Raw genomic sequence first — 18,796 nt, 5'->3', positions numbered from 1 at the left:
ATGTTTTAGCTTGAGCCAGTTCTGCACTGTTATCACGTCAAATCACCTCTGTGATATCTCTGATCGATGTACCACCCCAGTGTGATCTCCCTTTCTGTTTCTGTCTCCCTTCTGTGCAGTCGCGCTGCTGTCAGAACATCCTGCTCTACTTTGATGACAGCTCTCAGTGGCCAGCTGTGTACAAGAAGCCAGAGAAGGTGAGGCGCCGACTACCCACTAGATTACAAGCTAGACTATAAGATAGAATAAAAGAGAAGAATTCATGTCTGTTGGCATCGAATAAGTAGCGACATTAATTGTAACAATTCAACCTGGACCTAAGGTCTGCAAACTTTCTATCTAGCTGTCAGTTTCTAGCAGAAATTCTCAGTGATATGATGAAAATAGAATGATGTCAATTTCTCTTCCCAGTCGAAGAATTTTCCCTAAGCTTTCATTTAAAAATTGCAATCTCATTACCTGTTTATTTATAGTTTCATAACAAGTGTCTTGATCCATTTTTGCAAAGGCAAAAGTTGCTCAAGATTTTTCTTTAAGAAGTTTTAAATGTAGTAACAGACCTATATAGGCTATCTACACAATTTGTTCCCGTTTCTTTAGCTAAAAATACCAAAGATGACACAATGTATCTCCTGCTTAACATAACCTAACATAGTCAATCCAATTTAATCTGCTTCCATTTTGTGGCCATATATTGAAGGATGCATTTTATTTTACGTCTCTTGGTAGATAGTTATTTTGCTGCAGATAAATAATCATAAAAATGACAAAATATTGAATATTTTAATAACCTGTTAATACTTGGTTCCATTAATTGAGGTGCTGATTCACATTTGAGCCAGTCAACTGTAATGAATCATAAGCAACAACAAGTGATCATGGTCCTTAATCGAACTAAACTGCCAATCAGTGACCTTCTCCCAATTTATGTGTTACATTTTGGAGTCTTTTAAACACATCTTCTAATAAAAAACTGCAAGTATATTTCATAAAATTACTTTAAATCATTCTCAAATTTAGGTATGAATGGTTAGTCCATTCCCTGACAAATGGTTCCTTTTCATGCCTGAAAAATTTTGGTGTGAAACAACCGAATATGTGGAAGTGTGAGATTATCAGCAACTGTATAAAATGTTTACAGGTTTCTAGCTTCATGGTAATTTTTAAAGGCTTCTTAGGTGAAAATTGGCATATAAAAGATGCTCTACTCAAGGATGATGCAACTCTCAAATCCTGTCTGGTCTTTCCTTGATTGGTTCCTTTTAAAAAAAAGAAACAAATGCTGTTGATTAGCTTGTCCACTTTCATCATCTTGTTTATTTAATTTGCAGCCTTGGCCTGCTGTACTGACTACACAGATAAAAAAGACCGACAAAGTCAAAAATAATAAGGACTATTGATTAAGACATGACAAAACACGACAGTCTTGTTCCTGCATCAGAAAATAAAGAAATTCATAATGATTTGCAAATTTGCACATTACACATTTTATCTTTCTGGCAAAAACAGCTATAAGAAAAAATTCAAAGGTCTATTTTTTTCTTTTTTCTTTTCTTTTGAATCTGGGCCAGAGGATTGCTGGTGAAAATATTAAAAAGGAAAAATGCATTAGTTGGTTGGAGTAAATGAGTCAACAATTGACACAGAGATCCCTAGTTCTTTCTGTAGCCTCCAAATTCAGCCAGCTCCAGGAAGACAGAGTTGTTTTGAAACCAGATAAAATGAAATCTCTCCTGCATTTCCTGAGTTTGCTTCAAGGCCTTCTCCCCTGGTTACTGAACAGATGTCCAGAACACATGAAATGGTTGCTTTCTAGGAAAAAAAAAAAGCATTCCCAGGCTGAGTTTCTTGCCCTATTTTTAAGTGCTAGCCCGTAAACCACAGGGGGAGAACTCATTAGTTTCACTTGCATTCTCTTACAATTGTAGTAAGTATTCATTCCCTAATGCTACCATCAATTAACCTTATCTTTTCCAGCTCTAGCTAGATGCTTTATATAAAAGAATGCAATACAATGCCTCAAACTCAGTACCAGAGTTTGTGATTATTATAGTATTAAAATGCTAAATCACTGCAACACAAAATGAGAAACAATCTTATGCCTTTGCTGCAGAAGTTTAATTTAACGCCTATTTAAGATCTGACGTTTCGATCCTTGCCTTCAAAAGGACAAAGTGGATAGATTTTAAATGTTTTATCCTTCCATTATGGAGCTGCCTTAGATGTAGTACAATCTAGTTTTATTTTTAAATCGATGTTAAATGACTTTCACACCTCATGATTTAACTATTTCTAAATATCCAGACATTACTAACTTATCCTGTTAAACTTGTTCTTCATTTCATGTTCATGCAGTTTGCAAGTTGAATTTCAGAGAAAAATCTCTGCTGAAATGATTCGGCATGTTAAGAATGTTTAAAAGAAGAAAGATGTGGACATGCATTTCTTTCATTTCGGAGCTCATGTACTGAAGTCATTCAGTTGGTCCTGCAATCTTATGCCTTATGTCTCCTGACAGATCTGATAGCGTGTTAGATATATCTAGTCACTTACAGAGATCACATCTCTTCTCGGATGTGATCTCTGGATCACATCTGTATGAGAAGAGTGACACTGTACCATAGGAACTCTGTGTATATCCTGCCCTGTGGTGCAGACTGAGTTATATAAATATATATATTTTTTGCAAGTGGCACCACTGTTAAGAAATAACAATTTTGTAATGCAAGCACCTGCTTATGTCGATCACAACATTGCAGCATTTTTTTTGTTATAGCAGTAAACGTGATTTATTCCCGTTTCGTTTGCAGACATTTGCAGGATCAAACATTCCTGTTTTTTACTCTCTACAGAGCAGTTTGGATAAATCTAAAGATCTCAGACATGAACAAATCTATCACTCAGAGATTGATATGTGCATAAACAAGTGTGTTTTGGGTTGAGAAAGCAAATACCAATACAAAAGTATGTATTACCTATTTCTATATTAATAGGTTAATGCATTTCTGGTTAAAGGTTTGCATGCGCTACTCATCCACATTGATGCTTTAGAAATACTTTGCCATTATTAATTTATTTCAGCTATTATTTTTTCTTGGTGGTCAAAAAACGCAGCATCCAACTAAATGATTTTTATTGAGAACTAGGACAAAAATAATAAAAAAAATAAAATACAGTTTGCAGCTGGTCGAATACTGTCTCGTGAAAGTTTTATGCTTATTAAAAAGATAAAGTTTGAGCTATGTGGACACAATGACAAGTGTAATGTTGGGAGATGTCAATTTGAAGCTTTTAGAACAAAGTAAACAGTACCCAGTGTCAATTACAGTGGTTGACGCATCGAGCTCAGGGTCTGTTCAATTCCTAGTGGTAGTGCTGGATTGTACAAGTGGGTGGGGTATAGACACACAATTAAGTGTTCTACCAGGAAAATGATCTAAAACACATTTCAAGATTGGCTTTGGAATGGACGAAGGACACTGAATGATGCATCTGAAATAACCTGACCTCAACCAATTGAAAATGTATGGACTATGTAAATAATGGCTCTCTTAAAAGCAGAGTGGTTAAATATCTTGGCAGATTTGCTCCAGAAACCTGCTGACTGCTACAAGAATTGTGTGCGGTCTCTGCAACTTTTTAAGGGAATTTAACCAAATAGTATTGCAGGTATATGTATACATTACATGCATGTATCATTTTGAGTCATCCATATAAATCTATGTAACGTTTTGATTGGACTGCACTTGAATTATTACTCTTAAAATACAAACACCTTTTTACATACCAACGCATTGCAGTTCAGTGAAAAAAAAAAAAGTATTCTCTCCGAATGCAATAAATTATAACTGAATATGAAGAAGAAAAAAAATGCTGAATTCACATCTTCAAACAGAGATATGTCTGAATGTCAGCTAAATACAGAGTCACAAATGTAATAGCATTTCTACCTGCCAGGACAACAAATCTTCTTGCTCTCCACATATGCCTAAATGTATTTATAGTTTTTTTTTTTGTTTTAGTAGCTTTAAATGTGTTTTGTTTTATTTTTGTGTGCACTGACAATAGAACTGCTATGAGAAGGAAGCAGTGCTGAGGCCTGAAAACAACCAGGTCATCAATCTCACTACCCGCTACACCTGGTCAGGATGTGCGGTAAGAACATGCAAACACTCTACATCTGCATTAATACAGTGGAAATGAAATGTTTAAAAACAGAAAAAAAAAAAAACACTGCTATTATCCAGGAGTTGTTCTCTATTATGTACAGTAAGTTAACCTCTGACACTTCTCTTTTATTATGAAACAGTTAAACAGATTTTCACCTTTTAGAATGCAAAACGGCATTAAAATATGTAAAATAGGAAAACAATAAACTGAGATGAAGATGGAGAGGAGGTGAGAGTTAATGGTCCATAATGTGTTTTCATAACATTCCACTAATTTACATGTTTCTATTGTTGATCCCAAAAGATCGCTCTGCCTCACAATTTCTTTTTTTTTTTTCTCTCTCTTTTTCAACAACCTTGTTGTTTATTACATTAAGAGGTGTGACTGTCAGGGTGATTCGGTTAGGAGATCTTGTTGCAACATTTCAGGCTATATCAAGGTGTGAAATGTGCTTGTATCTCGATATCTCCGGTTCCTGCTCTAGTGTGACAAGCTGGCATGTCTCTGAGGTAAAAATGTGCTGCCCTGTTTGGAATAACAACATCCTCTTTGCATCGCCAGACGCTCTGCATTTCTTTCCCCCGCTCAGGTGGAGGACGACACCAACGAGGAGGTTCTGAGCTGCGTGGGTGGTCGCAGTTTCCGTTCAGTGAGGGAAAGGTGGTGGTACATCGCTCTCAGCAAGTGTGGGGTAAGTAAGTGCCGGCCTCTAACCCCTGTTGTAACAAGGTTGGGTTTACTGCCAGGAGGTAGATTCGGTGACGCACAGACTGGGAGGGCTTTTGTGGAAGAAGCCCATCCTTGTATTCACCAAGTCATTCTGTTTTCTCATTCTGATCAGAAAAACTACTGTCATTATTTTACGGATGCATAAATCTGACAGCAGATGACGCCATAAGAAAACATCTAGTTATATTTTTCAAACTGCCCAGTTTGATTTATATCCATCTGTTATTTTTTTTTTCTAGCTATGGGCTAAATATGAACTGGACCCTTTAAGTGGTTAATCTTGGGCAACAATATATTCAACTTATCCCAAAGAAGCCTTATGAAACCTTGACTTTTATTTTTGTTCTATTTCCTTATAAATCTTAAATACACTTGAGCTTAGTGCTTGCCCCAGTATATCGGTTTCCATTCAAGCAAACGGCACCAAGCTACATTTTAAACAGTGAAGTTAATCTAAACTGACCAAAAGCAGACCAGGAAGTGGAACCCCATGGCTTTTAGTGGCTATCTAAATTTCTAACTCTGACAGATGCATGCTTTTAGAAACTGGTGTTCTGTTCACGGGCAGCCATAACTCAGTTAAATATGGCGTACAGTAGTAAATTTCTGTTTAAGAATTTTGATACTATTGACTGGTTACAAATCAATTAAATTCACAGGTTCATCCAGTTACAAAAGAACACATTTAAAACGGTGAATTAGCCTAATTTCACTATGAGGCCAGAACCTGAGCTACTTATAAGAAAGAGCAACACGAAATGCAGAGAGCTGCACCATTTATTGATGATGCGATATGGTTAAACAGTGTTGGACAGAGTAAACTTTATAAGGAATAAGGTGAGATTAACCTATGTGGCTGTGCCATATGATTTTATGCAGAAAGGTTTTTCTGCTTTTAACTTTATTTCTACTTCATTTCTCATATTTTATGGACTGGGTGGTGAGCCATGTTAGGAGAAATAAATTTCACAAAAAAGGTTGGAGGCAAAGTCACATTTCCACTAAAATGCAGTTACTGTAATGGCTGTGTCAAGTCAAATAGCTGTTATGTAAAGGCCTGTGTAACAAAATGTACCCCACCAACTGAGGAAAATGTTTATTTTCTCAGACTGAGGAAGTAGAGAAGGGAGAAGGAGGAAAATGTAAAATGAAAAGATGTAAAAGTATAAGAATTCCTCCTTGATATGTAGGTAAAAACTCTAATCAGAACCAAGTATCATCAGGTAGGGGAGGACAAGATAGCAGCACTATTGTCCAGAAAGAAATCTGCACTGAAATGTATGTAGGGGAAAGTAAGAGTGACACAGAGGGTTTGTCAGTACCTGGTTCAAACTGCAAAATATCAGGAAAATATAAAGTTGAGATGCTATGGGAAAATGTTTGATGGCGGTTACAATTAACCCACTTTTTTTTTTTTTCTTTTTTTTTCATTTTTGTTATACGTTGTACCTACTGCTCTAGATGAGCTTGACCATCTTCTCAGCCACTAAAAACAAACATCAGGAATGAGAATCAATGTGATTTTTCTTTATGCATGGGGTAAAAGGAGTCCGAGTTTCTTGTAACATTTTAGTGCTTGATCAATAGTTCATTTGGCTTTCTGAAGGTCTTTGTTTTTTGCAACTTTTGTTGAATTATTTTTCAATTTCTGTCCAGCTCTCACACCTGACCATTGCAATATATCTTGGAGTTCCTGCATAAAATTGGGGAATATACACAAGAGCAGTACTAAATAAAAAATGATGTCAACCAGATGATTATATTGCATTTCATTTAACCCTTATTTTACCAGGAATTAATTTCAGATAAAATCTCTGTTTTCCAGGGAGACCTTGCTAAAAGGCACACATTTGTGTACAGTGTACCAAACAATACTTAAAAGGTACAGACAATTAAAACATCATAAAATCACTCAAGTGTAAGCTAAATAAAATCCTAGGGGACATTTTTACTTAATTATATTACGATTAAAAACTCATAAAATAATTCAAAAAGGATTTAAGATTGTAATTTCAATCTTTATTTAAACTGTTTTAAAAACAGTTTAAAATGTGTGCATTCAAATAGATTGTTGAAGTTTTCTTGAGGGTAGCACCATGGTGCAGTGCAAGAGAAACTTCTGAGCTTATTTGGTCCACTTTGAAGAGAAGCTGATGTGATAAGCGGGTATTGTGTTGACTCCTAACTGCAGACATGATTAGACAAAGCGAATATAAGGGTAACTTGTTCAAGACAGCCTTGTAAATGTTATATGTCAGTGTCTTTGTCTCCTTTGTTTTAGTGAAGGCCATGACAGCAGGGCGTAAAGTTCACAGTGCTGCGTTCTGAAGGTGGCGTTCATGGTAAAATGTAAAGCGCTGTGAAATATTGTATCCAGACAGTGGAGAATTGAGAAAGCTGCTTTCATGAAGATAATGTCTCCATAGGCCAACGCATTCAGAAAGTTGTTTGTGCAAGCTTTTTTCCTCACGTCTGGCTTCAGACAGGATTTGTGTCGATATAAAAAGCCAAGGTCAGCTTTGAGCTTTTTCAACAGATGTTCCACATGAGGTGAAAAAGACTGTCATCGATTCATATGCCCAAAAATCTTTTAAGCTTACACTTTATTTTTTTTTCCTGTCTGATCTCCAAATGTATTTTGTGCACTAAATTTTGAGAAAGAGCTTTTGAGATAGTCATTCATCTTCTTTTGACTCATGAGCAACTTTAGATTGTTGAGGAAAGTTTGAAGGTGATGGAAAACAGTCTGAAGCTCCACAAGAGCCTGATTAATTGAGGCTGCAATAGTATAAAAGGTAGCATCAGGAGCATACAGAAGAAAGTTAACATTTTGTAATCATTTATAAAAAGGATAAATAGAATTAGAGCTAGAATGATCTGTCATTCTAACATTTCTGACAAGCTCTGCCACCTCTAGTATCTTGGGAACTGTTGCTCTTTGTCAGATGTGTCATGTTCAATAAATTAAAATATTAATTCCAGTGTGGATTGTCAGATTAAAAGTACCTTTTGAAATTAACCTTTAAACAGGCATTGAATATAATTTTCATTAAGCCCATATTTCCGTATTAAAAGGTTTTGTTTTAGTCAAATATTACCAGTAAAATCAGTCTGTATGTAATATTTTATTTTGGGAATTGAGTTATGGAAATAAATTAACTTTTCAATAATATCCGTACTTAAGTGGGTCTATACTACTGAGAATGATATTTAACATAGCCAAATATTGAATAGTAATAACAATATTCACACTGATTTACATGTTTTTAATATTACACAGCCTTAATGTGAGAATTATCAGGTTTCATCTGTATTTTGAAGGACTCAAGCAATTAAAATTGACAATAAAACATAACAAACAAGGGACGTGTGTTCCACAGCAGGAGTACGACTGCTGAAAGAAACAATATCAGCAGGCTTTAAAACAGATCTGAGGAATTAACGACAGCCTCAGGTTAGCACACCTCAGGATTCGAGTTGACGTGCCAGACTTTTGCAGGCTCAAGATGAAATGAGGAGCTTGACAATGCATAGTTCTAAAGGTTAACACCAAGATTTTAAAGTGAACCCTCAAAGTAACTGGTAACCACTGTGGAGATGTAGAGGGTCATGTGTCGCCTGTCCCAGACAGACAGACAGAAAGTCCTCTTCGGTCGATTGTATGGAGAGATTCCATTGAGAAAGAAGAGATCTGAATTTCACAGACTACAGCTGACGGCTGAATCCATGCACCCAAATTCTTGACTAGTTTTGTAAAGTTAGGTTGTCATAAGACGTTATTAGAGATCATGACTTTTCAAAGTTCAGCTGAATATAATTACTCCTTAGCCATTATCTAAGGGCCAATTACTAACAAATAGTAATATCCAACAAACAGTTCAGCAGAGCTGATAATTCATGCACTGCGTAGGTCTTAAAGAAACGGTTTCAGTGGATGTCATCCATCTAATTGCAGGAAGATGTTAAAGTATGTTGATCAAAAACATGACTGGTCCTAAAGTAGAAGCCTGAAGGATAACATGAAATGCCATATTTTCAGCTTATTAGGAAAATAAGCTGAAACGGAGCAACCTTGTTCATCCTACACCAAACTGTCTGTGTGTAAAACTAATTCTGTTGGAAATGTTTCCAGATTCAATTAGAGAAATGGGAAAAAAAAAATTGTTTTTCATAACATGCTTTTAATGTCTGGGAGATGTGTGGCTTAAGAAAGAAGCAATTTAATCATAAAATGTTCGGGTCATTGACTAGCTGAGTGAAAAACCAGCTCAAACCAAAGCAAAATGTTGAACAACCTTCAGAAATCTTGAAGATGCAAAATATTGCAAGATATTCTACAATGTCCTCTAGAAGCAAAATGAGAAATGACCCAAGGCTTTTGCTCAGTACCAAAAAGGAATCATTTTCTCTCCTAACATGTTACAACTGATTTTACAACAGATTGTTTATCTGTGTTACTTGACTCTCCTATAAAGCACATCGCTTCCTGCAGCAGAGTCCAGAGAATCTTAATGTGCAACAGTGGCTAAACTGCTGAGCACGGCCCCTGATGACTCCTCTGTGGACTATTGATTAGCTTCTGGAAGAACTGTGGATCTTTGTTTTGTTTTTTTTGTTTTTTATTTGAGCTAATGTTGTGCAGGGAAAAGGCAAAATGGTAGTAAAAGTGTTTGCTGATGTGCATCTGTACCTTGGGTTTTGTGTAGTTTTTCTGGAAATTATTAGCTCAGGTGATGATACATTCTTCATTGTCCAGAAAGCTTTCAGTGAAAGACGGAGTAGGTTTGTGTTTTTATGCTGCTGTTGTTGTTGGGTTCTGTCTATTTATGTTTTTGTGGTCTTATGAAGTTAAAAGTGACATTTCTGCCCATATAACAGTGCGTCTTCTACTGTCTTATTGCTGCACTGGTGTCATGCACCAGATTGCTCGTGTAATAGAGTGTGAGGACTCATGCCCTTGAATTATTTTTTTGGAAGGTTGTTTTTGAACATGCTGGCAGAGAAGAGGTATGATTAGAATGGATGCTTCCTACAGAGTGCGGTTTAGTGTCATTCCAGTGTCTGCTGAAAGACACGCTGCCTAATGCTGCTGGATTTGAGTATAAAAGCTCATCTCGGCTCCCATGGACATATGCACGCTGCGTCCCGTGGCCAATTTCCACCCCTCATCTCGCACCGTTTGCCTTCTCGCTTCCGTTCGGCCTTCACACGTCTTCATCTTCTCTCCTGCTGTCGCTCACAATCTCTGGCAATGTCCCGCTCCCTTTCATCTCTCCGCCACCAAGATGTGACACACTCCGCACCATTTCATGTCTGTTTACCTCAGCTTCTCTTTTTTTTTTTTCCCCTCCCTATCAGCATGTGCCTAATTGTGCTTCTCCTCTCGGTGTCCCTGTCTTACCCGTCTCATTTCTTTACCATCTGATGCATTTTTCTCAACACTAACATTTTTTTTTCACTTCCAAGTTTTATTTTATTGTTATCTACCTCTACTTTCATGTGCTTTCCATCTTAGAGTAATGGATTTTAATCTATATCAACCAACCTGCAAGGGCATGAAGAGCGGAGAAGGTCAGTTTATCCTCAGTTTTCTTACTTGCATGAAACTCAAACTTAAGGCTGATCTTCTGCAAACATTTTCAGTTCTTTCCACTTGATTCCATGTAGGATGTTGGATGATGGATGGCTTAATAGAATGCTAAATACATGGAAAATAATTACAATATATAATTGGTATTTTTGGTTTTACTTCAATAACAACAAAAGTTTTGGATATGAATTGTAATGTGACAAATAGCTTCATTCTTCATTCTTTTTCTTTCTTTTGTTAAAAGCATCCAATGAACCTTATTTTTTTTAAATAAATGCATTTTCAGACACTTCTTTTATCAAGTGTTAAATGATTTATTCATCAGGGAAAATACATAACCCTGATAGAATAACATTCCTGAAAGCACCAATTACAATTTTTTCCTATTTAAACTTGCAAATTCTTTCTGCTGTGGTATAGTAAAAAAATGAATAAGGACCCTTTTTTGTAAAACAGTTTTAAAGAATTAATTGTTGGCAGTAAAAATCAATTAGACCCATTTTATTTGCCACTCAGATGTTCCAGAATGCCCGACCTTCTGGTCTTTCAAACAGAAATCCAATGAAAAAAACGTTTGAAGTCCTGCTATTGCCATCAGCTGATCTACATTATTCAAGGGAACCAAAAAGAGGACATGAAACCAGAACAGCTGCTAATTTTTTCATATTTAGGAAAAAATATGTCCATAATTTCACAGCTGCCAACTTGGCTAATTCACTCGTCTTTATAGAAGAGAGATTGTCATAAAAAGCCACCACAGCTGCTGCAGCACAATTGCAGGCTATATCTCACACAGAGACTTCCAACTCTGTCATATAGGAGTGGATCGTTCCTCTGTGCCAGATGGGGAGCCAGTTTGGACTTGAAACGCTTCGTTCAGGAGTGCAATAAATAAGAAATAATAACAGGAGTAGCTGACACCATTACAAGCCTTCTGGGAGATTTATTCAAGCGTTCAGGAAATGAAGACACTTCTTGATTTGTTGACTGTGTTGCTTCATATGAGTACTGAAAGAAGAGCTTTAACTCTGGATTCTGAAACAAACAAAAAAAACAAATATTTGTATGATTAAATATTCATGTGGCAAAAGAAGATGGACAATTAATCTGCAGGTAGTTTTTAATGGCTTCTCTGTCATATTTTAGAAATAAGTCACAGAGTCATGATGGAATGGCTGCTTAGATATTGATTTAAATTATTTGTCAGTCATTTTGACTGTGTAATGCATTAGCAATAATATTATTATTGTATATAATACAATTGCCCCAGATTAAGGTGTGCTATTTTTAATAATATAATAGTGTGATATTCTCTGGTGTCTTATTAAAAGAAGTTAAAATGTAAGAAGAAAATTGTGGAAAAATGTAGCAGTTTTTACACATCAACTGTTATAACCTCGGGGTACTTTGCCACCCCATGCCTAATCCCAAATGTTCTGTTAAATATAAAGTTCAATTTCTGCAGCATGTAACTCTGCCATGGTTGTCTTACACAGTTCTCTTTTTCTCAGGGGATTTTTCCCCTGTTTATCTGAACCTGTTGTTGAAGCCCTTCAGGGGCCTTCACAAAGCCCTAACCCCAGACAGTTTCAGGAAGAGTGAGAGTGCCGACAACAGTGAGGCAGGCATTATCACCTGCACCAGTTTCTGCCCTCACCTAATCCTTTCCTGGCAGGGGAACGAGCAGTTTCCTGCCGCCAGGTGCTCAAATCCGGGGGAAAACCTTTTGTCTATACGTCTGCATGATACAGAGAATTAAATACTGCTGAACCTGTTTCAGTTGCGGCAAGATAAATGTCAATCCATCTTCTGTCTTTATGTCATAATGATATGAAAAGTTGCTTTAGTTTGGAGTTGTGCTGTACGTTTAGAACTATATCTGAAGAAAAAGCTGTTGAATATTAGACTGCCTTCTTGTTTTGCCCTGTTTTTTTTTTTTTTTTTCAAATCAAAACAAGACCACCAACATCACAATTATATAGAAACATACATTTATATATACATTTTGCTATACTTGAAAAAAGTTACCTATCTGTTGGTTTAGTGGAGTCATTAAAGAATCTCTTCTTTACAAAGAAAAAAAGTCCATAAACTGCAATTTACAGTTGGAGATGAAATATTTTTAAAAATCCATAAAAACCATTTGAAGTCTTGAACAGACAGAAAGATTTTTGATATTTGAACAATTTGACAGCAGATATTGACTTAGGTATGTTTGAAACAAATAGCTAGAATTCCTTTAACTTTTTAATTAGCATTCCTTCTGTAAATTCTTGTCGTGGATACAAGTACGACGACGTGTAGCTGCTTGAAGTTAGTCTATTTTGAAACATGATGTTTCCCTTGTTTCATAGGGGAATAACACTTTAGCATAGCCAAGCTCTGTTTAGCTGTCAAGTGTTCACTGCTGTGCAAACTTAGCTCCTCAGGGCTGTAATGTTGCAAAGCAACAATATCAAAAGCTTCTCAAAACTCCTTTTTAAGTGCGCTTATCATGCAACGCAGGAGGTAAAGCCCTACAGATTTATATACGACAAGCCTTCTGCAGCTGATATCAGTACAGTCAATCAGGTGCCTTTTTATTCCTGAAGCCAACCGTCGGCTTCAAACACATCCTGTGGCTCTGTCCATCCCGCAGAGTGGGCTCCTGTGGAGAAATGTCACCTCTTTCCACATCATTCCATCTACCATACTTCCATCTTCTGGTTGCATTTACTCACCCTCTCGCTCCACTTTTATTTTAAACTTTCTCCACATCTATCACTTTCTTTATCTCTGTCTCCTTGCTCTTTATGTCTGTATTGATTTTGTGGCAGCGTGCGCTCCATGCTTCTTGCCCTTTTTGATAGAGGGAGTGAAATGGAGTCTCAGTCTGCCAAATGAAATCAAAGTCTCTTTTTTTTTCTTCCCGTCCCTCCCTCTGTTCCTTCGCTCCATTGCAACAAGCGCGAACTCCATCAGCTTTGAACTTGCGTGTGTGAAATGAGCTCTCTTTGCTCTGATTGTCATCCCATCTCTGTGCCCTTTCTCTTGTTCTTTGCTCCCCGTCGCTCTTTTTTCTCCCACCTTCCAGCTTTAATTCGGTTTGATGTTATTTCTTCGTGTTACTGTCAAAAATAACTCTGTTCCAGCAGCATTTTACTTTGACTAATGTCTTATTTTCTCCTCTTTTTTTTTCTTTTTTTTGTGCATATTTCTTGCTTTTATGTAGTTATATTTCAGTGTAGAAATCTGACACTGGCACATAAGTCTAACAGTGGACGTTAAAAATAATCATTTTTACAATGTGACAGGTTAAAAACAAGAAACGGTTGCTAAAAGGAAGCCAGTCTTATCCGTTTCTTCTCATCTGGGCCATGTTCACATTGACAACATCCTACAAACCATTTTGTTGTTTGTGTACTAACTTCTTTCTCTTCCTTGGAGATCTCATGGTGTTTCCAGGCATGCTAGGAGACTCCCTGACTACATAACTGAGCAGATAAATCAACAACCTTATCCTCCTTAAGGGAGATCTGGATGTTTTTTCTTTCTTGCCTTCATGTAGCAGGAAGTATTGGAAGAAATCTGTTCTTTTAAAGTGTGGTGACCAAGACATTTTTATTTATTTTCTTTTTTACATGTACCAGTTTCAAAATAAACTAAAACAATGTTTTGCAACAGAAAACATTCACTAAAATTGGAAGAAATATATACATTTGTGTTTTTTCCCTTACATAGTAATCTGATATGGATAACAGTGGGAAATTCCAGCAACAGAAGTTTATTTTTCCATTAGAAATAAGCAGTTTATTGATAAACTGGAGGTTTTTGTGGATGCAAAAGCTATGGTGTGGGGATTTTTTAAAAGATATTTTGAAGCAAAAAGTGTCTAGAATATTTAATCATTCAACATTTGTATAAAAAACATATCTTATTTCCAAACAGATCAGTGATGCATAAAAATAAGATGCCTTGCTGTGTTCTGTAGTGTCCTGCTGGTCATTAGGGTTGTGTTTATATTATTTTTTTGGACTAAATTTGCTGCCTTTCCTCTGAGAGGGGATCTATGGTTTCAAAGTTGTTTTTTTTTCTTTAGAGAGCTGCAGTTTTTGATCTGCAGAGATATTTATTTGAATGCTGTGTAAACATACTCCAATATGAGGTTCTGATGATAACCTTTAACAAAAAAATAAATAAATAAAATAAAAACTGTTTTAGGGTATGGTGGTATTAAAAAGCATATATTATATTTCAAAGTCAGAAAACCTAAAACCTTAAAAGTATAAAGCCTAAGTAAGTCAACCTTTCCATTGTTTTTGAAACCAGAGAAGTAGTTATGAAACACACTTTTTGAGTAACAGCCATCAAAACAGGAAGAGCGTATAAAGATGATGGCTTTCCTTCTGCAACACCAATTACTGGAAATCTCGCACAATAATGACAAAACTGATTGTTTTCTAGAAGAAGAAAAAAACAACAAAAAATACTTATTCCTGTTAAACAGGTCAATAAACATTTGGCCACTTATTGGCAACACATACTGTGGAGACAGTACTTTTGCTCCAAAGGTAATTTTTGCAGAAAACGTGGCTGAGATTGTTGTGTCTGAGGACAAATTTCTATAAATATAAAGCTGAGCAGAGAGTAAACGGCCAGACTGTAGTGTGCATTTTTGTAAGCACAAAGTTTATCAATACTGTGCAGCTTTTGTTGAAATCAAAGGAATATCCACCCATTCATTGCACTTCATTCATCTTAAATTGGGTTGTGAATGTTACGGGTCTTGGTGGGAACCCAGTGATCTTTCTTCCTGGAGACACTGGAGCAACCCCAAAGGATGCACTTGTCAGAAGGGAAATAAAAACCCTAATGTGAGTTGTGGTCTACCTGTAGTCTCTTCAAAGCAGTGAGGTGAAGACGTCAGCAACACTTGAAATACTGAGGAACCAACTTTCAATGTGTTTCACTGTGTGGGCTACATCTGGGTCATTCCTCCTCACAGTGGGACAGACTTTGAAAACCTCCAAAGGTGGGTTTACACTGTGGCAATATTATTTTTAAGACAAAATCTTTTGTTGTAAGGAAAAAAAAAAAAAAAAAAAAAAAAAATATATATATATATATATATATATATATATATATATATATATATATATATATATATATATAAATTGTCTGTTGTTGCTTAGTGTGACAGATGCGGTGACCACATCTAAAGCACTTTCCCAACCAAGGATGACCCACAAATATCAAGCAGTGTCAGACGTGTCCTGGAAATACTGTGCTGTGACTGATGTCACTGATTCCCAGCCACAAGTGCTGCTTCTTTCATCCTTTCCTCTTTTTTTTCCCCCTTATCCAACTACAATAAAAAAGCGTATCAACACCTGTAACTTCTGTCCATGGACTAGACCATCGTCTGTAGCCTCTTGTTTCTTGTATTTCTTCAGTAACTCAGTCATGCAATCTGGCATGATCAGTGGAACAGTGCAAAAGGAGTTCCTGTCATATTGAGCTTGCATGTTGCGACTAGTTCAGATCCTGTGCGAGTTTGACTTTTGCGTAGTTTGTGCAGGGCTGTAAGGATGATGTCTGATCAGGTGTCAGAGCCATTTCAGAATTTGATGCAGCGGAGCAGCAGTTCCACTTCAAGCCTTCTATCCGTCTCCTCCTCCTTCTTACTGTCATTCATGAATGACACACGACGATACTTCACATCTTCGGATGGGTAGAGACTTTCCGCTGGCCTGTAGGGATCTATCCACCCTTTTCCAATTTGGAAACAAGATGTCAGATTTGGAGAAGCTGACTCTGTCTTTACACTGAGCTGCAAAAGTCTCCAGTACGAGCCGAAGGAATGAGGAATGAGATGAAACCCTCATTTGAACAGTGGCTTTGATTCTTTTTAAAACTGTGGCATGGTTACAAAATGGAAACTGGCAAATGCCACGTCTTGTGTTTTATTGTAACATCTTTGCCATCACATTAACTCCCATAGCCAAAATAGCTAAAATGTATTATCCAGTCTCCAAGCTACATATCCTATACTGATTGGTCCTAGAAAAACAAAACCATGCTATTTACTGTACCAGTCATTAGGTTTTATTTGACAACTGATCAGTGCATATACAAATCATAGTGACATCTGTGCTTTTGATTTTATTAGTTGAATACTTTTTTGAGTGAACTCATTTTTTTAAGGATTTTTAGCTTGTTTGATTCAGCACATTGAGGTCTTTAGTGCTTAACAGCGAAGCACACTTTTTTTTCCTACAGTATTTGTAATAAATGTTGATATTCAGTATTATAGCGACAGAGCTAAGTGCCCTCAGACTGTTAAAATATAAATCTAAAAGTCATTACCTAGTGCTGCCAGCATAACCTGCAGAACTGTCCACTAAAGCACAAAGCATTAATCATCTTTTGTACAATGATCGTATGGCCTGTAACATTGCAAGAGGATATATATTTTTAATAAAACCTCCTCTCTGTCGCTCCTCTGTCTCAGGGCGACGGCTTGCAGCTGGAGTACGAGATGAAGCTGACCAATGGCCAGTCTTTCTGGACGCAGCATTTTTCTGCAGATGAGTTCGGTGAGAATGATTAGACAGAACGAAAGGGATTATGGAATGGATCGCCAATGGCACAAGCTAACACCACTTAGCACGGCCAATAAAGCACACGGCTCTGAACAAATTGCAATAATGAAGGGACGGCTGAATGAGTTAATGATGATGGATGAACTGAGAGGGAGGGATGAAGAGAATGTGATGCCCATGTATCTTCTAAATGAATTATTCCTACATCCCCAATGCCTTTGTCCACTCATACTCTATGTTCTCCCAAACTTACTTTATTCATTAACTCAATTTCTTCTTTTTCTTGTTTTTTTATTTTTTCCTGTTCGCTCTGTTTTTATGTGTTTAGATTTTGTGAATCTTTCCTTAACTCTTTTACTTGCTTCTCTCTTGCTTATGTGTTTGCTTTTAAATTATTTCACTCCAGTCACAAACTTCTTCATATATTTCTGCTAACTCGTTCAACTTTTGTTCTCAGGAATCTTGGAGACTGACATCACGTTCCTGGTCATCTTCACGTTAGTGTTCCTCCTCTCTTGCTACTTTGCATGTAAGTACTACCTTTTCTACTTAGTATAATCACTCTCTCCCCTTTAGGGCAACTCACTTTGACTCCTGGAGCTCTCTGTAATCATTAAATGGACTTTGCCTTGGCTCTATTTAAAAAAAAAAAAAAAAAAAAAAACCTGCATGTTTTCTTGATGGGAAAGAAGTAGATTCCTGTGTTCCTCCTGAAAAGTAAAGGTCAAACTAGGCAGATTCTTCTCTAAGGATTCAGCATTTATCACGATGGAGCTCATGTCTTAGAGAAACAAGAGTGACATTAGGCCGGGAATAGAGGTTCCTTTTTTTGCATAAAGATGAGAAGTTAAATATTGGTGCCAACAAAGGTCTTAAGCTTTCTGAAATATGTTTTCTTTGAAAATTTAAGATGGAAAACCCTGAAGTAACTGAGAACTTGAGTAAAAATGAAAATTGTAGCTTAATAAAACAGGCACAGTCCCAGTCTATTATCAGTTCAAGTTTTCCCATGTGGTCATATTATCTTACTTTGTCTAATTTAGTGGCATCACCTAACTAAATTAGACCTAAATTACATTATACTTTTTAGAGTCCTGTGCCTTTTCTGTTCAGAAACTAACCAGACACATCCCTTTTTGTCTGCTTTAATATATTATTTAAAAATGAAGGCAACACTGAATTAGTTTGACTTGTTTTAATGAGAGTTTCAGTGACAACAAGAAAACTAGTAAATATCACAGAAAAGTCAGCAAGCAGATGAATGTATGTTTTTTTTTCTCTTTTATTTATTGAATGTATTGCTCTATATGTTTCTTTACATTTTATTAAATTATTCTGAAATTTAGAAAAAATATAAGTCAAATCACAAAGTAGTGGGTCTTTGTAAATATGCCAAACTGTAACCCTATTTTCCATCTGCCTCCACCTAAGACATTTGATGTTAAGACGGCATACACAATATATGGCACTAGAGTAGACACACAGCAAAGATCCACAGTAAGAGTGCAGAAACAAAACATTAACGTGAAACAAACACAACTGATAGTCAGTTACTCTACTGAACAAAATTTGATGAATATATCTCAATGCCTATTTCACTTATTAATCTTAATTGTAAGGCTTCTGCCTAAAGATCTTTTGCACATGTTTAGTAAATACCCACTGGACATACGACACCTGGCTAAAGAAGCTTAGCCCTTTAACAATGTCTAGATATTAGACATGT

General features: G+C 36.5%; 1 protein-coding gene across 1 annotated transcript in view; it reads left to right on the top strand.

Annotated features, from left to right (window-relative positions):
* The window catches only part of tmem145 (transmembrane protein 145), a 59,390-nt gene that overhangs the window by 23,674 nt on the left and 16,920 nt on the right, over positions 1–18,796 (top strand). The window contains exons 3-7 of the mRNA XM_014985427.2: positions 120–197; positions 4,069–4,155; positions 4,760–4,861; positions 16,980–17,064; positions 17,528–17,599. Of these exons, the coding sequence (XP_014840913.2) occupies positions 120–197; positions 4,069–4,155; positions 4,760–4,861; positions 16,980–17,064; positions 17,528–17,599 (424 nt within the window). The remainder of the gene's footprint in view (positions 1–119; positions 198–4,068; positions 4,156–4,759; positions 4,862–16,979; positions 17,065–17,527; positions 17,600–18,796) is intronic.

The sequence above is a fragment of the Poecilia mexicana genome, unplaced genomic scaffold (genome assembly GCF_051168715.1).
Source record: "Poecilia mexicana isolate PSO_F unplaced genomic scaffold, ASM5116871v1 scaffold_16, whole genome shotgun sequence".
Classification (NCBI taxonomy): Eukaryota; Metazoa; Chordata; class Actinopteri; order Cyprinodontiformes; family Poeciliidae; genus Poecilia; species Poecilia mexicana.
Note: the sequence above shows the minus strand (reverse complement) of the source record. Positions and strands in the feature narration are given on the sequence as shown.